This window comes from Telmatherina bonti (genome assembly GCF_933228915.1).
Source record: "Telmatherina bonti genome assembly, chromosome: 6".
Classification (NCBI taxonomy): domain Eukaryota; kingdom Metazoa; phylum Chordata; class Actinopteri; order Atheriniformes; family Telmatherinidae; genus Telmatherina; species Telmatherina bonti.
Genome location: NC_136624.1, coordinates 31,858,079 through 31,883,084, shown reverse-complemented (window position 1 = coordinate 31,883,084; position 25,006 = coordinate 31,858,079). Strand labels below are relative to the sequence as shown.

The window sequence follows — 25,006 nt, the reverse complement described above, 5'->3', positions numbered from 1 at the left end:
TCATGAAAGGTTTGAAACACACATTTATGATTTCCATTATAACCACCACTGTTCAACTGGTTGAACAGCTCTCATTGAAAGAAGTTGCAGCTCCTTATTGCAGCTGGCCCAGGTTCAACTCCTGGTCTGGGGCCCTTTGCTTTATCATTCCTGGCTTTCTCTAACACTGTCAAAGACCATTAGGGCCCAGAATTCATTATTTCTAACTCTTGACAAATGTTACAGCCCGGCTCAAAAGGCTGTAGCCAGGAAGGGAGGCAGGCACAAAAGTGGTGGTTACAAAAAATAAAATTTTATGAAAGAAACATAATCAAAACAACTTAACCACAACACAACCAAAGCAAGCTAAACCAAAGTAAACCAGTTCCACGCTCGCACAAACCCAGGGTGATCTCCCAGCCCAAGCCACGGAGACACACTGAGTTCAGGCTTGTGGAACTGGTGGCAGAACACACCGGGCCCAGCTCATGCCACTGATTATGACGGCACCTGAAAACATTCAACAGAGACACCAACCGTTAAACAAAGTTAAAACAGTGAAGGGGCCGTCACACAATGTTGACATGCTCTGTTCATTTGTGAATTTCTGCTTCTTAGCGGTAGTGTGTCTTTCCTTGTGGAGATACCTGTGTTGCCTTGAATAAATTAGATTTTCTGACAGAAATGCAATGTCAGATTATTCACAAGCTGTGCTTTGTGTGAAATAAGAAACATGTTACTCCAATTGGATGAAAGAATTTGTGCTCACATTCACGTCCTGCCGTTGGAATAAACCGATTTACCACATAATGCTTTTCTGTTTAGGATGCAGGACGGTGAGGAAGACCACAACTATTCACTGGGCTGAACAGATGTGGCACAACCACAAACGTTGCGCTTGATTAAACACGGTTGGAGGTGAATGTGGTTGCATTCTATTGGCAAACTAAGAAATCACACACACACACACACTTAGTGGAGATCAGTGTGAGAAATGCCGCAACCAACCGCACGTTGCCACCACAGGCACAGTTATGTCTAGGAAAGAAACAGCTCAGAGTTATTTTTAGACCGACACAGCGAGGGTGATTAATTTTTCGTCCCCTGTCAGGCGGTAGGCATTGAACGTCACAACATCTGTTGCAACTCACACTCACACAGACACGCATCTTAAAAAAAGAGGAAGCTCACCTATCCTGTTGTCATTGCGCCCAGTGGCCATCTGGCTTTTAAACACCCTCACTAACCCATACAAACACAGACAAAAACACACATGTACAACCACTTCTAAAAACCTTAACAAGCTGATTTCCATACAGTACAGCCAGGTCGGCTGTCACACACCAGCCACTTGCTAACAAGCTGAGCAGTTGAGCAAACACACAAAACTGTGGGTCTTCATTTGCTAATGAACTGTCCATGACCAGATTTGTTAAAAAAAAACCAAAAAAAAAAAACACCCACACACAGAAACATCCATAAACACAAACAGATAAATGTGAATTCACACATTCACAAAATGACAGGAGTACCAAACACACAAACTGAATCTATATATCTGACAATATATATTTATGTGTGTGGGTGGGTATGTGTGTACTTATGTGTATGTGTATGTATGTATGTGTATGGATATGTATATATGTATGCATATGTGTGAGTGTATGTGTATGTGTGTGTATGTGTATGTGTATATGTGTGTGTATGTATGAGTATGTATATGTGTATATATGTATATATATATATATATATATATATATATATATATATATATATATATATATATGTGTGTGTATGTATGTGTATATGTATGTATGTATATCTATCTTTATGTATGCATGTATGTGTACATGTGTGTGTATGCATGTGTATGTATGTGTATATGTATGTATGTATATCTATCTTTATGTATGCATGTATGTGTACATGTGTGTGTATGCATGTGTATGTATGTGTATATGTATGTATGTATGTATATATGTATATATATAATGTATGTGCGAGTGTATATACATATATATGTAGGTGGGTATGTATGTGCATATACATGTATGCATTGATCTCTTTCTTTTGTTTTTTTTTTATTTTTTTATGTTCTCTTTTCTGTTCTCTTTCTGCCCCTTTCCTGTCCTTTCCGGTCGGGTCCAGCAGCATAAACTCTGTAATACAAGCTATTATCCAAAACAAATTGAAAAATAAAATAAGAATCAAGAAATACAAGGGGATCATTACATCTACAAAAGTTCCCCTTGGCAAAATAAATTTGCTCAGCAGAACACAGCATCCAGAACATCAGTCTGCTTGCTTAAATGCTGGACAAGACAAAAAAAAAAAAAAACTATATATCTGACAAAAAGCAGCAAAACAAACTGAATTAAATCCAAAAATAATAATAAAAAAAAAACAGACAAGATTTAAATGTTAATTGTTAAGGTATGATGACATATTGTTATTTACACCATTTTGCTTCAGGATAATTGATTGAGGTGTCTGTTTTTCAGCCAATTGTTTAGCAATATAGGAACGCACACACACACACATATTATCAGGGTGAGGTTTCACTGGGACAGCCTAGTTTGTCATTTCAAATAAACCCTGATCGCTGACCGTAGCCCACAGCACTGACACTGCTGCACGGAGAAAACAGGCTGACATCAGAACACAATGTTTGCATGTTGTCACATTGCATAACGTCTGTTTCAGGAGAACACCATGAACAAAATATGGTAGAAAAGGTCTTCCTTCTCCTTCCTGCACGTTGAAACCAGCACACTTCATGCACATTTTTCTAAGCTGTAATGTGGAGGGGCTGAACTCCATCTTTGCCCATTTTCCACATGGTTGCATAACTAAGTTTGAATTATATATTTCATCTTGTTTAGTCCAAATCCTCCCTCCTGCTCATCACTGACTCTCAATAACAAAAAGTAGGTGAAGAGGCTCTTTAACTGGGGTGAACTCACTTCCACTTCCATTCCAGAAAGTCGGTGTTGTTTGTCTCTGTGGCCACCTGCACTGGCCAGTGATATCCCACAGCTTACATTTTCAGCTGTGGAGTCTAGCTGTGTTTTGATGCGAGTGTTCTCGGTGGCCATGCCACTCTCCTCCTCTGGGGTCACTGTCGCATCTGTTCTCGCACCAGCTGCCGACAACTGGCACAGTATAACAGGAATATGATGCCAATACATCCATTCTGAGACATGTATGAAACCCCTTAGGAAGAGTTTGTTGATAGCGTGAGTTAGCTGCGCTTTCATTTAGTTTAAGGACTTTTTGCATAACATACCATTTAGTTTTCAAAAATATTAGATTAAGTATGAACTTTACTGAAATCACAATAAATTGTTATAAATATGTCTGAATGATGCTTTGTTTTTTTGTTTGTTTTTTTAGGGCTAGTTGATTAGTCATTGACTATCAAAATAGTCTACAACTAATTTAAAAATTGACTAATTTGGACAGACTGGAACCTACATGTCTAAAATACTATCTAATTATGATTGTAGTTATTTTCTTAGTTAATTTTTTTTTTTTTTTTAAATATTGAAAATCTTACATACTCCACCTTTAATGGGAAACAGAGAAGCTGAGCTGGAAAAATCTTCAGCTTGGGTTTTTCTTACAGATTAAGGAGTCAGCTGGGATCTTGTGTCTTGACACTAATAGTTATTTACATATGAGCACACCTCAGAAAACAAAAGACAAGTCTTGTTTTACTGCTGTTGCTGGTACTTATCAAATGCATTTTCAACCTAAGTCATGATTATTTTCATGATCTACAAATATTTTCAGGAAAACTTGCAACTTAAAATGTTTTACTCTGTCAAAGAGTTACACCTAAACTGGCAAAAATAAGAAAAGAAACTCTTAAACCATCTCATCCTTGTCTAAATGTAAGTAAACTAAAGAGAATGACTGTTGTGAATTGCTGCAACACAAATAAAACTAAATTGAAAAGTGGCTGGAAAAGGGTGACAATGAAGTTTTGGATATTATTTATTTGGTGCATGTGAACGCATGTGTTAGCAACTCACCCTGCAGGCTTATCCACTTTCAGAAATGCCTGGATGACCAGAGGAAACTCATACTTGACTATGTAAAGGTAACTGGACATGGCTGTGATGGAGAAACATACAGACAGAAAAACATTTAGTAAGTACAGCAGCTTCCTCTCACGCCAACACAATTAATCCTATGCGTCAAATCAGAAAAAACTATGATTATTATCCCTGAAAAGTCACAGGAAATTGGAAAAAAAAAAAATCATGCACATTTGTAGACGAGAGCACAGATGGCACTGCGTGACCTCACCTCCAATGTTCTGCAGCGTAATGGCAATACCTGCCGCCATCTTCCCCGGGGTCCCAAAAGCCCTGTAGCCGAGCTGCTCATACGCACGGATACCTGAGAAATAAGCGTCACAAGACAACTGAATGTTATTCGTGTTTTCTGTCCTGCGCTGTGAAAACTGTACATCTAATCTGCTGGTGACGCTGCTGTTTACAGATTGTGTAAAATGTTTGGCAGGAGATGCAGATTGTCTTGTTGCTCACATACCTACAATACCTGATGACTTTAAGAGTAAATGGATGGAATACGACGACAGGACTGCTACCACTGTAAGGAGTATCCTGAAGCACATAAAGAGAAAACACCATCAAAAATCCCATATTCTCATTTCAAAGAAGATTGAGTTCTTTCATGTTGAATTCTTACATTGTACAAAAACCTGAAGGCTGTTTATACAGCTGCAGTATGAGCATACTTTTGTTGTTGGTGGTGTATAGATTGCATTAGAAAAAACCCCAAGGCTCCACTTCACAGCAGACTGTTAGTCCAGCTGAGCCACAGAGGTTGACCTGTCAGCCCCACTGCCCTCTGTCTGTCACCGTTACGAACACACAAATGCAACAGATGGGTTGTCAAAAAAAAACCAAAATCTTCTGTGTGACAGCTGTGTTTATATGGATGCCATAAAATCCCTGTTCGTCTCATGTTAATGTTGTGATATTTCATTGGGATTTATCGACGCATTTTTAAACGAAATGTCTGAGCAATCATTTAAAGCAGGTTTTAGAAGTTCGCCCCTGGGAGAGTTTCATGAATGGACCCCTGATCTTTTCCTTTTCTCTGACCCAGTCTACCCTTTTCCAGCTATTTTCAGTCTAGTCTTTTGTTGTTACCAGTAGAGACATGAACTTTGATTCTCTCACACACACAATCCTCCATCCCTCTCTCTTTCAGGGAAGGCCAGACAGCTTGTCTTTCACCTCGACTTTACTCTTGGTTAACAGTTTCTCTTTTCTGTGTGTTTGGCTTTTTTTTTTTTTTTTTTTAAACAAACTATGTGGAAGAATGAGCTGACTCGTGAGTGAGGAGTTTGTCAGTCAAGTGGCAGTGGGAGGACAGATTTGCTGACGGTCCGACAGACTGACACACTTGGGTCAGTGTAGCTCTGTGCACAAATTTCTACCCCACTGCATTCCTAACCAGAGCAGTGCCCCTGACCCGCTGATCTGCACCCACAAACAAAAATCTGACTGACATAAAACATCAGGCCACAAACGAAATAGAACCAAAGGACACAAACAAAATATGATTTAATATATTTTATCTGTTCAAAGTTCAATGAATCAGTGAAATCAAGTGTTTTGAAACTAAGATAAGGAGAGCGATTCTAGAGGTGGACTTGGTTCTGGATTACCCAGGTTTGAGTCCCCATAGGGCCAGCAGTGCTGAATTTCCCCATTTAGATTAATAGTTATGATTATCAATACCTTAATAATCATTTACTGCTGTTTTAAAGTTAAAAGAAAACATGCATGCATCCTGGAATGTGTTTGAAGACTACCACATCATCCACAGATCTGAGTTAAGTATTAACTATGGGAAGGTCTTGCTTGTTACCGTAAACATCAGTCTGCAGAGGCGAACAGCTTGCGTCTTTATTGTTTTTAAATGTCTTGTTATCTAATGTTTGTTTTAATCTTTATGACTTGATTTAATCTTGTAAAGCTCTTTGTGTTGCCTGTGGCATGAAAAGTGCTCAAGAAATAAAGTTTGATTTGATTTGATTTGATTTGATTTGATTTGATTTGATTTGATTTGATTTGATTAGCAGGTATTGTAATGGCATGACTGTAATAAAAGAGCCCAGGTGATAAACTCACCTGCCTGCAGACCAGATCTGTCCCACACAAAAAGAATCAGCCAAATATTTCAGCAGAATGTGTTAAGTGGAAGTTAAAATGTCAGTTCAACATACATACATACATTTACTTTATGCTTTTTAAAGGGGGGTTTAAATCAGGATGGGGGTGCAAAGTAAGAGCTAGAGGGTTGATATCCTACAAGTTGTTGATGGAGTTAGGGTTCCAACACACTTGACTTACAATAATGGATCCAACAGGCAATGAGGTTTTGAACAATGACTCATTAATTTAAGTCAGGTGTGCTGGAGCAGGAATACCTGGAAAACCTGCAGGATTGTGGACTTTGAGGATCAGAGCTGGACAACCCGATCTAAATGATTTCCAAATAACTGAATTTCCTTTTTATTCAGCTTTTTATAATTTTATTTTTAAACTGTTACTTCATGCTGCATTTCATAGAGTTTTGCTCCCTGCTGTTGTTTCATATCAGGTCTTTGTTTATCAGTTCATACACACTTTTTCCTTGCTTTAGTTTACATATGCAATGTTTAATTTATCAGCCCCGTCTCACCAGATTATTTGTAACAGGTACGCCTGCCAACCTCTCTGAAACATGGTGTCGCAATCCAAGTCTCTAAACTGAAATAAATCCCAGTCAGAGTTTTCACCTGACATGAAGGAAATCCCAAGACAGGTTTTAAAGTTCGAGCTGTCTTGCATGAAAGCGTGTGGATTAGTGGATCAGCATCACTTCCCGCCTCTTTAAAAGTGTTTTTCTTTTTTATTTGGTGAACTAAACACCACATAGATGTAGAAAGTGGAAGTCAGGATGGCGTTGCACAGCGCCCAGTCCACTCCAGCTGTCCAGACCTGCTTTCTGCTTTACCCCACTGCATGGCGTTTTGTTTTTAATTTCTTGGATTATCTGCCACAGTCAAACCTTTAATTTTTGGTTTAGTTTAACTAAAGTTTGTTTATTTTACCTCCTACCTCCACCTGTATGGGTCCTCCACTTCTACACACACAACAGCTGTGCAACCAATACCTTTAATTAGTATAACCCGTGTTGTGGCTCTTAGCCGTTGGATTGGGCTGATATAGCTCATCTCACTTTAGTGTGCACATCGAAGTAGCAAAATGAAAGGTTCAGTTGTTTAAAAGAAATTCATGCTTGAGAGGATGTCTGCGCCAGATGTTCAGTAGGAAGGATGAGAACAAAACTACATGACAAAACATTTGTCATTTTTATTTGTCCTTTTACAGTAGCTTTCCTCCCTTTTGTTTGACTCATTTTCGGTTCTCTGTCTCTGCTATGGGCAGAGCCTGAGGTTCTGAATGACTCATCGTGCTTGTGAAAGGAATTGGGGACGATCACAAGCCCGAAGTCCAATGTGGAACACATCGGAGAAATTACCAGTACATTTTTTGCCAAATATGTCGCAGACCCTGGCTGTGTGTCTTAGCTTCTATCCTATTGTTTGATGCGAGATCAGACGCACATACAAAGATAAGTTTTTCATCTATAACAGGGTGGATATGTGCACGCTCTGTGCTGCATTGAGTCACATAGTACCAGTAGTACAACCACAGTGTGAATACTTACTGTAGTCTGATTTACTACATGGCTTCACGTCAGATCATGTGTGTCACAGACTTTAACATTTAGTGGCTGAAAGTTCAGCAAGTTCAAATGGCGAAAAGCTTGAAAAACCACATACACACAGCTCTCGGATCAAAATAAGGAGCTTTTTCTATCACGAGGGGAAAATCTTACAAATGTGACTGCCTTGAAGAAGAGGGCAAAATGAATACAAGTTGATTTAGGATGGCAGCCATTAATAATAAAAATAGTTTTTCTGTTCCTTCCAGACTGATCTGACTCTTAGATGCTGACACTCAGGTTATATGTAAACACTTCTACTCTTGATCCTTGATAAGAACTAACAAATTTGTCAACAGAAGCAGACATTTTCATTATAGTAATGAATTAAGTTAAGAATCATAAAATCATGCGAAACTTTATTATTTATTGTAAACTTGCTTTGAAATGTTAAGATATGAGAAGTTACTTCAATTAAATTAACAAAGTACCCTTTAATCTTTCAGGAAAAAAATGTTGATCTCAACCAGCTTTAGCGTCCACTGCTCTCCAGTCTAGCACCATCATGAAAAGTGACGAAACAGCCGCGAGAAGACGAGACGAGGGAGTGCTCATGCTCCTTTTCCCTCTGGAGAAACTACTCTAGTTGTTTCTGAGAACTATGCAGGAAAAAAGGATCAGCTGCAAATCTCACGAACAAATATACAATTTAACAAGAGCAAGCTTGCCTGCCTAATATCCTGTCACCGTTTTGGCTTTTAAGCTGCAGTTTTAGGGGAAAGAACTGTGTTGCACCCCGGAGCAACAATGTATCCTTGCGGGATTCAGCCACCATAAATCACATCTACGTCCTCCTGCTGCAATTCCATGAGCATGTATGACTATTAGGTAGCAGTCTAGACATGCCCCTCAAAGGCAGGGGGATTCAGACAGGATGCAGAGAGCACAACACACCAACATTAAAACAACAGCAAGACCACATTTTGTTAATCAATAAGCTTTTAATGATAATGCTTTTGTTATGTGTTGTTTGTCTCTTTTTTTGTTCCATAAAATGCATAAAAAGGAAAATTTTCTCTATTCTCTATTACTGAAAGGTCAAAAGACCTGGAGAGATTGATCTGACGTGCAAGGCTGCTGTGGAGACTTAAATGTTATGCTGCTTATAGCACAGCAGAGCCTGCAGCACACAGGCCGACCGGTTGAAAGCTGAGAGTTAATTACACAGAAACAATGCCGTTATTTTCTGCATCTGTGAGTGAAACCGCACTTGTTAATGGCACAAGCTTATTAAATCCAGAGATCTGTTTACATAAGTCATTATTTAGACATCAGACACACCCCGCATCATCAGTTTCTCTGTCATAAAAGAGGTTTATACAAGATGATTACAACACAGTTAGATGCTGCTTGATGTGACACAGGCTGTTCTGGTAAAGCCCACAGCAGGGATCACCAATCCTGGTCCTTGATGGCTGGTGTCCTGCCGGTTTTCCAAGTGACCCTGCTGGAAATCTCCAATCTCAGACTCATTCAAGCTCTGCTCATATCTGCTAAATACCCATTGATTTGAATCAGGTGTGTTGCAGCTGAGATACTTGGAAAACCTGCAGGATACCGGTCCTCGATGACCAGGATTGGTGATCACTAAGCCCTAAAGGTCTGAAGATACCTTTGAAATCTGGGTTCTTTAATTCACCAATATTTTTTCAATCACAGTTTTTACTTACGAATAAGTGACTTACAGAAACAAGACAATCCCAGTGTTGGCCATAGCGTATGCCAGTCCTAGAATTCCACTACCCATGATGGCATTTCCAAGGTTGAAGACGGACATTCCGAACGAGGTTTTTCCTTCAAACTGCAACCAATCAGAGAGCTTAAATCCTCTGCAAACACCTCAGAAGGTTGTGTTGCATCATGCTGCAACTGAGCTGTGTATAAACTTACATCTGTAAAGCGTGTTGTCTTCTTGTCCTCCACGCCTGATAGGAATTCCTGGCTCTCTGGGAGGTTGGATTCTGTGTTTTCAGGTCTGTGTGAACTATTGTTCGAAAACACATGAAACATCACTACATAATTGGAAAAACACACTTAAGATTAATCTTTTTTTCTTTTTTCTTTTTTTTTAACAGCACAACCTCTCATTTTAAACATCTGTGTTTATTTCCACACAAGACACAACTGCAACAGATGGAAGAGAAATGAATGTGAAGCACATTTTCTCCTCATTCTCCTCATTTTCTCTCATACGTACCTAGCATTCTGGGCACTATTGGCTACAGTTTCCCTAAAAGCAGTGTAGAGAGGTCATCCATCACCGATCGAGAGCACAAAGTGAAAAAAAAAAAAAAAACAACGCCCACAATCATGATACAATAAGAGCAGAGACAAGACACATTTATAAAACACCATCTGTGTCCTGGCAGAATAATTAAACCATCAAATAAATCTATTACATAGATAGCATACAGAAAATAGCTTGATATGATAATTAGGCACTGAAATCACTCCATTATCCAGGCCCAGTTCAACACACAGTGCAAGAATGGTCTCCCAGTATATCCTAATAGTGTTCAAATGCTGCATCTTGAAAATTGAGACATCTTAGCACTTTGCTGTCTGTGCCTTTAAATAAAGAGGTTAAACCACAAGTCCACAGTCAAGGTTCAAACTAAACTAAATGACTGCACCATTCAGTCTTTCATCATTCATAGCCGGTACTTTCAGGTTATTAGGGATGCAACAATGTACATTAGGTGATCATTTTACTCTTTTAAAATTACACAAAAGTCCACAGTATTTGGTAGTACACTGCTTCTTGGAAACTTAACTGGTGATGGGACCAAATCTAGAGGACTAGTGTAAGTATTTACAATATGTACGGGCAAATTTCTTCTCTATGTAAACAGAATTTATTTTGTAAAGTGGGGATACTTGCTGACAAAGAAAACTGCCTGAAAACTGGTTTTATTTGGAGTTCCTTCCCTTTTTTTAAGGTAAGGTATACATTCCTGTGGATACAGACGTGAATATGGGGGATCAGTATACACTGTAATACTTTGCAGTACTCACTTTTCACAATCTTCTGCAGGGGGTGTTTTGTCTGATGCTGTGATCTCCTCCCCCGGCTCGTGGCCCTTCCCGTTAGGAATAGCGTTCATCTCCGCTGGGGAAGTTTCCTCAGTCGCAGCTGGTTTATCCTCACTCATGTCTGCTCAGGTGAGTGAATCGCTCTGCTGAAACGCGAAGATGTCCGAGTCGGTGTGAATGCGCCGAAAGTGCTTGAAGAGAGATGCTTTTAATTTCTTCTTGGGATCTGTAAAAGATGAAAACACGGATTATTATCATAAGAGAGATGATTACAGCATGCACTTTGAGAATATAAAGACATAGACATGTTGAGTTTTTAAATAACAAACAGGTTTTAAACAGTTAACCTGAGATAAAAGTGTTTCATAAGACCACAACTGAATATAAATTCTACCATAAGCTGAAGATTTTTTATTTTTTGAAACATAATCATAAAGTCACTTTTGTGGGAAATATCGGAACACTCCTGAAGTCCCCCAGTTGGAAGACTGTGCTTTTGGCCAAATTGTGGCAAAATTGTGCCAAAAAGCCCATTTTTGAGGCCTGATCTGAACTGTCTGTACTAAAACCTCAGTCATTTTGGTCCACTTGGCCTTACCAGAGACGGCCCTTGCACAGATAATGCCAGTAAATCATTGCAAAGGAATATTCCTGGTATTCCTGAAAGTGTCCTTTTAGGTGGGTATGAAACTTTTTAGATTTGTGCTTATATGCGACCTTCAGTCATTCTTTGATGCAAATACTTTTATTTGCTCATCTTTTAAAAAAATCTTACAATTGTTTTCTTTACTGTGTGTTCAACTAAATCTCTGTGTTGCGGGGGAATCGTCATTACATTGTGGGTACACAATGACACTGCAGGGCTCAAGGAGTTCATTTGTTTAAAATATATAAGATGATCAAAAAAATATGTGTGTATTCCAGAGATAAGTTATCATTCGATGATAATAAAATCCAAATTCTTTTAAGTAATTCTGCATGAATAAAAATAAATAAATAGATTTAAAATATTGCTAAAAATTGGTTAATTCTTCACTGTTGTAAGTTTTTTTCATTTCTGCTGATTGAAAGGTATAAAATAGACCATAACAGGGAGATACATTGCTACAATTTTCTAATGTATATTTTTTTTTATTATTTGTTGTTTTTGACATAGTATTTGCAAAAAAAGGAGCAAAGGAAAAAAAATCTTAAAAATAATTTAAAAAAAAAAAAAATAGAATATACAGATAGATTAAATGGGGAATAACTAAATAAACACATGATAAAATGTAGAAACATAAAACACCACAAGTTTCCTTTAGGACATCTTTGTATTTTATGTAATATATGTAGGTTTATATGTAAGGAGGGTTTGAGGTAGAGTAAGGCCACAGAGGGAATCCACTGACTCATCTGTTCCTGTCTCATCTGCCAGCGACAGCTGGGAAAGCTAAGCTAGCAGATACCCGGATAACAGATCACATTTATTTAGGCCAAAACTTCCTGGTCAATGTTCCAGTATTTAAAAGTAAGTGTATTAAAAAAAGGAAAGAAAAGACACTTATTAAAAGCTAAACCATCATGAGATGATTGCAGTTTGGGATCATGTAACACAGATTTGACCACCTGACTGTTTATTTGTATCCTACAGAATGAAATCACTCATGTGATTGGTGAGCAGCTCGGGCTGCAGGCAGAGGGCTTCATGTGGCCATCACTGAAGATTGGGTACATTTTAATACATATGACAGATAAAACAGATGAAGATAATGTAGACATCTTGTGGAAGAGGAACCACACAAAGCAAATTGATCTTGGTCCTTTGATGAACACCAAATAAATAAATGAATATATTTTAATTTTTTTGTGATATAGAAATTATTTAGTAATGTAAATCCAAGAAATCACACAAATAAATGTTTTAAAATAACTAATTAATCAAAATGAAGAAATAAGCAAGAATACAAACTAATGTAAAACGATATTCTATTGTATTCAGTTTTCCTTTCATATCCAACCTGATCTCATTCATATCTATTATCCTTTTTGCTTATAGACATGTAATTTTTTAATCACACTTGAAGGTGTCTGAGAACCACCAGCATGTGCTGCTGTAACCTGCTCCCACTCAGACCTGCTGATGAAACAATGTTTTGGCAATTCTCATGAATAACTGACACATTAACTGACAGGTCCTCCTTCAGAGGAAAGGGTTTTCACATTGCCATGACACACTAGGCTTTGCTGCAGGCCTCCATTTCCTGGGTATCCTGTTGTGTGTTGTATTAGCTGACCAGCTGGCTTGTGGGGCCCAGAAGGGCCCCTGTGACATGTATCTCCTACATGCTGTTGACTAAAGCCCCCCTTATCCGGCTTGCCCTGAATGATCTCCTTTGCTCTGATGCATAAACAGCAGCTATAATGGTGACCATGTTGGGATCTATAAAGGAGGAGCACACAAATGATTGAACACCCGGCATTGAGATATAAAGAGAAGAACCAGCCAGGACCAGCTACAAACCAGTTCTAGCGGTCTTTGTGCCTCCATTTCTCTGCTTGTCACTTTTCTCTTAGTTTCCTCTTGTATTGAGAAGGGTACAATATGGCCACAATACTCAGGGTTTTCTGTACTACCATTCCTGGCAGCTACTCAGCTTCCCTCGTTGCCTCAGGCCTCTTCCGCTTCACAGCTTACTCTTTTGAAGGTAACTTTTTGTGGGAAAAAAAAATATTTCAACGCACCAAATACAGTGTAAGGTGAAAAACCCCTGCTCTGCACCTAGCAGTCCTCTGAACCTAGCAAACACAATGCCGTGAGCTTCACTGCACAGCCAGGACTCTCGGTGTCTCTGGCTAAAGCCGGGCAACGTGGTTGGGCAGCAAAGCACAGTGCACAATGGCACATGTTGTGTGGTTTCCTGGGAACGGGTTGGGGGAACAGTGGTACTATTGTGCCAGGCATCATTATACTGCCGGGGCCCCCTTGGCTGTAGTTCGCCAGGCCACTCGAAGGGCTGAAAAGGTATTTCACTCTCTAATTGAAAAGACGCCACCTTGAATTCAACAAATGCCAGTATCCTGTATGCATGCACAGTTGTAGCAGAGTTGCTGACGGTAGCAATAGCAGAGGCAGGGCCAGCCTGGTGGGACAAATCACTGCACAGAACCGCACTGCCACTCACACAGTCCACAAATCTCGAAGATGTTGGAGTAGCCATTGAAGGATTGCAAACGATGGGCTGTCCAGCTACAAGGGGTCCTCCTCAATGGCCTTGAGCAGTTGAGCTTGAAACAGCAGACATGACTGGCCTGAGTTATGTCCTCTAAACTCAGCTAAACAGCAAAGAAAAAGCATGACAAAGCATGAGTGAAATCCACTAGAAGGACCTCTTAAAGCGGGGCCTTTGTAGAAGTTCTAGCAAAAGAAGGAGGACCAGAGGTGGCAGGTAGCAGTAAAAGGACATGAGGATTTTTTTTTTTTTTCCAATTATGTGTTGTAAAATTTTCTCAAAGCCATAAATTTCTACAGAGCTAAATTTATTTTATTTTATTTTATATTATTAAATTAAATTAAATTAAATTAAATTAAATTAAATTAAATTAAATTAAATTAAATTAAATTAAATTAAATTAAATTATTGGGGTAGCAGTGGCTAACGTGGTAGAGCCACTTGTCTGTCCTGCTCCCCTATGCGGCTGCAGCCTCAAGGGGGGCATGATTCTTAAAGGTTGCGTCATGTTGAATAAAACATGTGCTAATTCGATTGTGTAATAGTTGAATTGGCACATCTGATATTATTGACAGCAAAGACGAATATAGTTGATGCGAGTGAACCCTTTCTGACCTGAAAAAGTGTAGATTTGTGGATTGGAGTTGTTTGGGGTAGGGGTGTCTAGCTCTGGTCCTTGAGGGCCACAATCCTGCAGGCTTTCAATGTTTTCCTGTTCCAACACACCTGATTCACAGTAGTGAGTCATTGTGCAGAACTTCATAGGCTGTTGCATCTATTTGATATGAATCAAGTGTGTTGGACACAGGGACACATTGAAGAACTGCGGCCTTCGAGGACCGACTTTGGACACTCCTGGTTTGGGAGTTGGTGTCACAACTGATTCCTGTCTCATGTGATTGTGGGTTTTATCTTGACAGGATCGAGGTCAGAGAAAGACAGGCAATGGGATCAGGACTGGGATTCGAACACATGAGATACCTGCTCAAGCAGTTTCTTCAGCCTGATTTTATCTTTCATTCAATGCTTGCTTAAAGTTTTTCTTCATCTAAACCATTTGGTTAGGTTTAGACACTGAAAACTACTCGTTTAGAACATGAAAAAGAAAATCCCAGACTGCCTTAGAATAAACTAAATCACACCTACCTCATGTGAGAGCTGCAGTCTCACCTCAAAACAAAAAAATTGGTGTAAACTCAAAACAAAACGACTACTGAAACACAATAAAAAATAATGATAAAAAATACAGTTTTTGCTCATCCACCCTGATGCAAGCATTTAACTAAGAAGCAGCAACAAGGCAATGAAATGAGGTAAGACAACCACTGTGCCGCAACGCTGTTGTGGTGTGAAACAGAAGTAGGGCTTATGTGGATGAACAGCAACACTGTGCTCTGCAGACACTATGTCATGCAAAAACATGTTCATCCGTCTTCACGAACAAACACAACGTTCCCTGATTTCACAACCATTTCATTGCAGAGTTTTCCAATCATTTTCAATGTTAATTTGGTGATGATCTTGCTAAATCTGCCACACATCATGCAGAACACAGGCAGATTGATGGGAGGATAATTCTTGCTATTTAATAGAACCCCGTGTTCCAAACATAGCTGAACATATCACATGTACTACTGCATCGGCTACCGCAAATGCTTTGCCTTGTTTTAACAAAGACTTTGTATTAAAAAAGGGATTAGAGATAGAAAATGAATAAATAAATACAGCTAAACAGAAGGATCAGATGGTGGGGGGGAAAAAAAAAAGATTATCTTTAGAAAATCAGTATTCCCCACTTTTATATAAACTTCCAAATCCCGCAAGACTTAATACCACACTGTGATCTTCTTGGTGGGAGTAAATGAACCTTTTCACAGCAATAGCAGCGGCTATGTTTATTCAAATCCTCTCTCAAAACATCACATCCGTTTGCCAGCACAGAGAGAGTGTGTGCGCCTCAGTTCTCAGGCTCTGACGTAAGCGGCTCTGTAGGGACGTCATCCCACATGGAGGCAACCAGAGCCAGGCAGCTTCTCTGGCTCTTATTCCTAAACTGATGCTCAAACCCAATAACATAGTTCACACTGATTCATCCTCATTTACTGATGTGCATGTGTGCACTTGTCTTTGTTGCGCCCTCATGTACTTGATACTGTAATTAAATGTGTGGCTTTGTATTAGTGTGGATATGTGTGTGTGTGTGTGTGGAGGAGGAGGGTTTTCAACTTATGTAATACAGTAAGTAATCCATAATACAGCCGCTTTTGCCACTGCTTGATGACATTTTACGCGGCCTGTGGTCCAAAAGGCTTTTTAACTGAGTCACCAATGTGATTTACAGACTCTTAATCTACAGAAGTGTGTTACAGTCACTGAAGGATTATTTCTGTTTTGTTTTTTTTTTTACATGCAGGTCCATTAATGGAATGAAGTGTCATGGAAAAAAAAGCACTTTCTAAGGTTTTTGTAGGGATCAATTGACAAAAAATCTTTTTTTTCAATAATCATTTAACCGAAAAAATGAGAGAGAATTTAAAGCCATTTCCGTGTCCTCTCTTTTGTCCATGAATGAACAGAGATTTCCTGTTTTCCAGCTTAAGAGATTACACATGCTCATATTTTTACTGATGAGCAGCTAATAAGTCTGCGAGGGGACATTTCATTGCGAAGGTTCAGGCTTAGGACCTCTGACAAACAGGACGAAAGAGCAAATCAGATTAAAGCTCATCTTGCTCAAATAGGAAATCAGGCTCAAGTGCCACTCAGGTCGCTTCGTGTACGACTCCTAAAATAAAAATAGCTGCAGATATGTGAAAAGCCGCCACTTCATGTCACACACAAAGCTGCGTTAGAGTACTTTTTCTGCACGTGCCATTGAACCCAGTAGCTGCCAAATACACAGTAAACACTCACCAAAGGCATCAAGCAACCATCTGGCTGTCTTCTGGTTTCTCACACCAGGGTGAACAGTCACATAAATACACACAAAGCCAAACACACACAGGGACAAATGCAGTGTAAGCGTTGTGTAATTACAGGGAAATGAATGAAACACTCCAAACAGCCACAGGCAGAAAAAACTATCTGTTGTCTTCACAAAGAATGTGGAAGATAGATAAAAATCCATCTTATGTGTCAAAAAGAGTAAAGATGTTATTTAATTGACGTAAGAACACAAAAGCCGGTGCTATTTCAACTATATTAAGCCAAAAACACTGAATTTATTGGGAAACATGATAACATGATGTTTAACATGATCGGCTCAAGTTAAAGATAATCAGACTCCACAAGATGATTAACAATTCATGAATTAACCACAGAGTTAAGCATGAACCTTCTATAAGGACGGCAGAGTCTACAGGTTGAGTTGGACAAAAATGTCTAATTATCACAACTTTCTGAGACAATAAGACTAATTTATTATACTTAACTGGTACTACTATTTTTTACTTTTTTATGTTTCTTTTGTACCTTGTTGTAATGGTTTTAATATTTTATGTACAACATCTTTGCACATGCACTATTGTACACGAAATGGGCAATACAAATAAACCTGCCTTCCTTAGTCTGCAGGCATCACTCCCAGACAGCTGGGATGAATGTGAGATACTTCTGCTGACTGGTAAAAATAAGCTCTTACAGTCACAATTGCACTTCAGAGCATCCTTAAGAGACATAACTGTCAGTAAATGTGTTTATGTGACATAAAATGTGACCTGTTCCCACTTCTGTGGAGCATCCTAATTGAAAGTGAGCGTGTGCACCCGAATGTTGTGTTCCTATCAATGTTGATCAAAGCTATCGTTAATAAATGCCTGCAAGAACAGCAGAATTTACAGCAGTAAAAGCCGATCAAACACTAAACTATTGTAATCAAAGCCAGATGTCGGTAGATCTAGTGGGAATATCTGTGTCTCTTGTCTCAGTGTGTTAGCATGTCAGACTCACAGCTGAACCAATCAACCTACGCCAACCACTTATTAAGATAGTTAACTACCCACAATTACTCTGCAGAAGAGAATTACTAGGATAAACCATGTGTAGACTTTAAACTCACTGTTACCAAAAAATGTGTAAAACTAAAACTCAGTCTAGATTTTTAGATGTTTTTCAGTTCTCTGCAGTTCAATCATTTTCATTTTGATGTTAAGATGTTGCGTGGGTGGCATGACTGTCAGACTGTCAGACACTGTTAGACTAATATAATTAACCCACATGCACAATCTAAAATCAAAGCATTACAAACTGGCTTTTTTTTTTTCTTTATATTTGGCTTTTAAATCCTTTTATTTTTAGGCCAGAGCATCTGTAGTTACTGCACTTTGCCTTTGTAGGGCAGCAGAGCTTCTATCACTCTATTATAAGCTGACTAGATGTTTTGCACATCACAGCAGTTTCTGTGTGTCTCTACAAGACTGAAGGATCAGCTTGGAGAGGTTTTTTGAATTGCTGCTGTGCATTCAACTTGGAATAGGAAATAAATATGCCCAATGTGACATCTGGGAAATATGGTCCTTTAATTGTCTTCATGTCTGACACTGGATGCCTTTGGAGCCTGTCTCTAATTCCTCACAGTGCTGTCCTCCTATCTCACTCAGTTTCTCTCCCTTCTGCTGCAGGTTGTGAAGAACCTCTGTGATTAGCCAGCAGGGAAAATAACAGATTAACTTCCGACTGGGAGATTTGCATGTCAGCCTCCGCGAGGCTCCTCATCTCCTGAATTCTTATAAGCCGCCGTTAGATGCACATGTCAGAGACTGTAATGCCATAAAAGATGAGGTTTCAGCTTGGTAGTGCTTTTTAACATTAACTAATAAGTACAGGGTATTCTTTCACCGTAACTTTGCTAATACTGACCATGTTGGATGTTAAAAGCAGGACTGCAATAGTTTGTCATATGTAACTTGGTCTTCTTCTTCAGATCGATGGTGATGTGAGCGTGTCATATTAGAAATGTGCATTAGTTTGCTTCATCTTATGATGAGCAAAGATTTGCAGAGGTGCAGTAAATAATGTGTTCAGACACTGTCAAATTAAAGAGAAAATCTGTAAGCAGGTTTGATAAATTGAATCTAATTTGAATGTATTTTAAGTAGCTCTTTATTGGGTTTCTGCTGCTCATAGCCAGCTCCGCTGAAACACAAAACTTGAGTCTCATATCTTTTTTTCATTTTACTACACTTGACTAACCATGCAAATAGAGAACTTAAAACTGTTAGACATAGAAGTGAACCACATTTGAGGCTAAATCCAGTGTTGCGCTGCTAAATTTTAAATGTGAACCATTTCATTTATAGTATTTCACTGACTACTCACAAATTCTCTCAGAATTTGTGAGTAAACTCAGAAATTTCTCAGAATAAAAATGTGTGCATTGCATCCTTAGGATGAGAAGTCTTTATCCATTCACAGTTGTACATCCAAGCCTCACTTGCATGCAGCGCCTAGAGGATAGTGGGTGTCTGAACCACACAGTTGGGTTGGACCCAGGACAGAATGAGGCACGGTGCACCGTGAATTGTCTTTAGTGTCTCATGAACTGCCTGAGTGGGAGCACCAGCCTGGTGACTCACTGAAAATGAGTTTTATTTATAGCATCACACGACATTTCATGTCACTCTGGCTCAACGCTAACACTGACACCCTACAGATATGAGGGAACCTAGAGCAGAACACAGAAGTGTGTTCACTGAGCTTAAAAAAAAAAAAAAAAAAAAGGAGAATGCAATACAGTGGTTTAATGCAAACAGACACAGGACAAAGTTTAAGGTGCAGACTTCCAGCAGTAAGAAGAGGAAGCACGCCTCAGCTGCGTCAGTCAGAATCAGGCAGCGTAGCACCTTCCCTCAGGGCTGCGCTGAGGTGTGAGAATTTTATTTGTTCTATGAAATGTGTTGACCAAGCATTTATATAATAATATTTTACTTGTCCTCATGATCAGAACCAAGTTAAATGTAAAGAACTAGAATAGCTGAGCTTCAATATTTGTGTTTATCATTCAAAAAAATGTATAAGCCATGACAGTGATTAAAAATTGAGACAAGTTGTTAGAAAGAAGTTAGAAAAGTACCGCTTCCCTCAAAAGTAACCTGCAACATTTTGAAAGGGGGAAATATTTTTTTATCTGTCCAGTTCCTCCACTAGAAACTGGAACCACAAGTTAAGTAAGACGGTGTGAGAAAGACTTCCTGGGGAAAGCTCCTGCAGACGATGCACAGCTAAAAGTAACATCAATGATATCCATCAATAAAGGCGTTGCATTCAGTAGTATTTTAAATAAATGTGATCTCAGTCCACACCAAAGTTGACTGATATTTTTCTTTGCTCATGCTTTAACTCTCCAGAAGCTCGCAGAGTTTGCACATTCTCCATGTGAAAGTGCGTAAATGGGTTTCATTCCAGACTTAAAAAACAAGATAAATTGATCATTTCAAATAGACCATAGGAGCAAGAAGTTAGCGTGCATGGCTTTTTGTCTCATCTTTCTCAGTGCCAGCCCTGTGATTGACCTGCCTGGCCAGTGGCATCTGGAATAGATCTTCATTTTAATAAAGCTGTGCGTTTTTTAGAGTGGTGAAATGAAGGTATAAAGATCCGTCTAAACCTTCATCTGCTCTGGATGACAGTTAAATTGTTGCTCCTCCAGGCTGCCATGCAGGTTGGATGTGAACCGCACGAATAAAAACATCTGAAGTAAGACACATCGCTAAGCAGTAAGCTTAGTAAGCCAGACATAAAACATTTCAGAATGAAAAGAGTCGTCATCTGTGGTTTATTACTAGTTCCACGGCCCAGGAGACCAACAGAAGACTGTCATTTAATGTATTATCAATGAAAAAGCTTTTAAGTGCCATGTTACTCTTAAAGTGATTATGAATCACTTCAAATGTTTGACAGGTCAACAAGTTTCTTTGCAGACACGCCGACTTCATCACAGTCAGATGAAGTAGAACAAAGTGCTGACATTTAAATGTGAACTCATCTCTGCAGTTGAGATAACTTTAACATACTTTTAATTCATTTTCTCTCTCTCTCTCGCTCTCTCTCTCTCTCTCTATCTATCTCTCTCTGTGAATGAGGCAGGGTGATGAGCACTGGCCTGGGGAAGAGCCTCATGCCGGCGTGGTAATGCTGTTCTCCGAGCTAAATCAAATTTGGCCTGTAAGACTGCTGAAGCACCAGACGTGCACGCCAGAGTTGTGACTGTGAGATAAGATTGCTTGTCAGCCTTTAGATAGCAAAAACAATCTGCAATCACAACAACTGCAACAAGAAACGATGAGACGGGACTGTCACATCTGATCCAAATCGTGTATTGAACACAGAGAATGAGAATATCCAACCATCTAAGAAAAAATTCTTTGATACAGTATATCATTCAATTCTTAAACTAAACTCAGAGCTTGGACGAATGCGGTGTGTGTGTGTGTGTTCTCTATGATATATTTGTGGCTAAGTGAACGAGTCTTTTTTGTATGTACTGTTTAAGTATTGTTATGTGTGCGGTGTCTATTGATGCTAAACAGATTGAGGACAATAAAGGTGTAACATATCCATTAAATTAAAGCTTTATTTTATGATTTACTCATTTTAACTAAGAGTGTAAAAGTCATTTTGCACGATTCTCAATTGATCCAGCAGGCGTCCACTGAGTTAACTGATAACGTCGTACAGGTAGGAAGTACTTATCAGGTGAGACATGTTGCTGCATGGAGCATGCAAACAGTAGCTATCGCTACTGCTGCTTGTACTACTCGTCTGCAATTACTGGAATCCACAATGAAGATGGAGTGGACCTGTACTGTGGATTATTGCCAAAGAACTGGAGACATGTTGGGATGAGTAAGATGATGAACAGCACGGTGGCGTAGAGGTTAGCACTGCGGCCTCACAGCAAGAAGGTCGCTGGTTCAAAGGTCACTGGGGGGAGGTTTGAGGTCAGAGTGGCCTTTCTGTGTGGAGTTTGCATGTTTTCCCCTTGTCTGTACTATGGCTTCCTCCACCCATAAAGCACACATTTTAGGTTAATAACTATGGTTAATTGATCACTTATCATGTAAGTCGCTATGGATAAAAGTGTCTATCAAATTAATGTAGAACAGAATGAAGTTTGTACACTTTTTATTCATTAATCTCACAAACAGAAGATAAGATAATAACATGGCATGTGCAAACAGTCCTTCAGAGGCTTTAAGCGTACACTTAGCCTACTATAGTATTTGACAAAAGATAAATATTCAGTATTTTTGAGAATATGAGCGATAGTATTATTTGTATTGCTTATCAGCAATCAAACATTCAGTTGCTTTTCTTCCTGCTTCCTGGTCTATTATCATGTTTAATACAACTCAGTTCTAAGTAAATTTGTTGCATTTAAATACAGCGACCATTTGGGTTAACCAGCTGTAATGTGATGTCATGACAAAATTAGTTCCTATTCACAGCTTACAGCTGTGTAGTCAGCTGAATGTGCCGCTGACACTCAACAGCTCAGACAGAGGTGGAGCAATTAGACAGCGCTGCTCTCAAAGGGCTGCTCCGGTCAATCTCCTCAGTGCAAAGCAAGCCGGGGTTTCTCCAGAAAGTTGCTAAATTTGACAGCCGGCCATTTTCCAAAAGGAAAATAGAAACAAGCTGTGAGTGAGTCTGCAGCTCACTGTGTTTGCTCACAGACACAGAGGTGAAGTGGGGACAGGATGGCGCTGTGAAGGACAGCAGACAGGCACAGAATCACACATATCTGATGCACAAAGATTTTACTCCAAAATAACCATTTTTCACATTTTGGGCAGATGATAAATGACTGACTTATTCTGTCTTCTTTTAGTTGTTATTGTCGTGACAAAGAGTTCTAAAGTTATTTTCACAAAATCCTACCTCATGAAAAACGGCAATAAAACTTAGAAATGCAGAATCCAAACATTTCAGAAGGCATCAAGATTCTTGGCAAAACAGGTTTTTAAAAAGGAAAAAGAAACGCAAACACACAAAAGCAACAGTAGCACAACTAACACCACCTATTTTTTATTCTGATATTATAATAATAATTGATTAATCTGATAAGTTAAAGGTAAACATTGCTTTCATAACATATCAAGTAAAGCGTTCTCTAATAAAGACAGATCTGGAGGAGTGATAAGGGAACAGATCAGTCTGTTTCCAATGGAAACATCTAAAACCATTTAAATCCACATTTTCCTTTCTTATTTGAAGGCCCATTTCAAAGCAACCAATTATGTGATTTTACAGGCTCATCATTTTAGATTGCGCGCCAGCTTGCACTGGTTCACGTTAGTGGTTTGTATTTCTGCCTGAATGATGAACCTGTGCATATATACAGAGAATATGACTAAATTTAGGGATGGCATATTTTTAAAGAGAACAGCTTGGCTCAATACAACCTGATAACTTTTATTAAACTGAGATTTTTATGTTTAATTTTAAAAGAAAGAAAGTAATTAGTGATGATGGTCAGCTAACTTCGAATCAATATTGTACGTGTAAAATAAAAAGATAACAAAGTCACAATGAGTTCGGCCATTCTATTGTAAACTAATATGTTTTTATATCATGATCAGTGATAACTGTAATGACAACTGGCATGAATTATTTTCGTATACACACACGGCAAGTTAAATCACTGCAATATCACTCCGTTATGGAGCGTCACCATAGCAACAAATTAATTAATTGATTCAGATCAGCTGGCTTGTTTACTATAAAAAGTACACCAAGGCCAACATAAAATAGTTCCAATTCTTTAGTATATTTAGCAAGTTTTGTAAAAATTAAATAAAAAATTGTTATAAAACGTTTACAGTGTGGGACCAGATTAAACAACTCTGTGCTGTTCCTCATTTAACTTCGCTGCACGTCGTGGTGTTCTAGACTCCACATCATACATTATAATGCACATACTCACTGTTTAATCCTTATATATATAAATCATTTGCACAAAATCATTTTTTTCTTTACTATGATAGTTAACTCTGACGCATTTTCACAAGCATGTGTTAACAAATTTAAAGACTGATAAAATTACAGAGAACGTGCCTTGCCTGTTTATATGACAATATGTACATGTTGGCATATAAATGAAAGGCTACAATTGGGTTTTTTAAAAATCTATACAATAAACAACCCATAATAAATATCAAAAAACAAATTTCTGCTGCTGTGGAACAATCCAAATGAAAAATGTACAAAATGCACAAATCTCATTCGGCCATCCGTTTCTGACAACGTGCAGGAGCATATTAATGCTCAGTAAAAATCTTTCCCAACAGAAGACTTTTCTCTTAGAGTGCTTGATTTGTGGTTTCTAGAATTTCTGAAAGCAGAAGAGTTCAGACCCCAGTTTGGACTTAGGAGGGAGACACCTTTGCTACCCTAACAGTTAGGCTTGGAAATAGGGCTGGTTTGGGAGACCTTAGGCCATCCCTTTACTGCAGGTAGATTTCCCATGATGCACTGAGCAACTTCCCTCCATTTTTCTCTCCTTCTCTTTTTCTGTATAAAAATATGACATTGTTTTTGTCATTAATGTGTGTTAGGTTTTCGCTCTCAGCAGATACCCCCTATGCTGCTGTTGACCCCCAACTGGTAATGAAAGATGGCCACCCTTCCTGAGTCTGTTTCTGCCTGAGTTTTTTTTTTTTGTTGTTGTTGTTCTGTTAAAAGATGTTTTGTTTTGTTTTTCCCCCAATGCATGCTCAGGAGGGGACATTCAACAGAAAAGAGGATTCAATACAATCCATTAGTTTCCTTTACTGCGCAATTATATTCTATGAATTGACCTTCATGAATTTAGAATTGATGATCATATAATGGATTTGCTTTAATTGGATTATAATTGGACTCCAAATTATTGTAATGAATTGAACACGAGTGAAAGTGCCTTGAAGTCACTTTGTCGTGGTGAAATACAAATACGGAGTTATTCTTAACCCTGTATTTTTTATCCTAACTAT

The 25,006-nt window shown here is 38.8% G+C and overlaps 1 protein-coding gene across 1 annotated transcript in view; it reads right to left on the bottom strand.

The window, feature by feature from the left end:
- Positions 1-25,006, bottom strand: part of LOC306757733 (sodium-coupled neutral amino acid transporter 3-like) — a gene marked incomplete at its 3' end in the record, with an annotated part of 41,968 nt that overhangs the window by 11,976 nt on the left and 4,986 nt on the right. Inside the window, exons 2-8 of the mRNA XM_079242859.1 lie at positions 10,807-11,050; positions 9,989-10,021; positions 9,682-9,775; positions 9,477-9,592; positions 4,537-4,610; positions 4,291-4,383; positions 4,014-4,095 (exon numbers count right to left, since the gene is read on the bottom strand). Of these exons, the coding sequence (XP_079098985.1) occupies positions 4,014-4,095; positions 4,291-4,383; positions 4,537-4,610; positions 9,477-9,592; positions 9,682-9,775; positions 9,989-10,021; positions 10,807-10,943 (629 nt within the window). The 5' untranslated portion in view covers positions 10,944-11,050. The remainder of the gene's footprint in view (positions 1-4,013; positions 4,096-4,290; positions 4,384-4,536; positions 4,611-9,476; positions 9,593-9,681; positions 9,776-9,988; positions 10,022-10,806; positions 11,051-25,006) is intronic.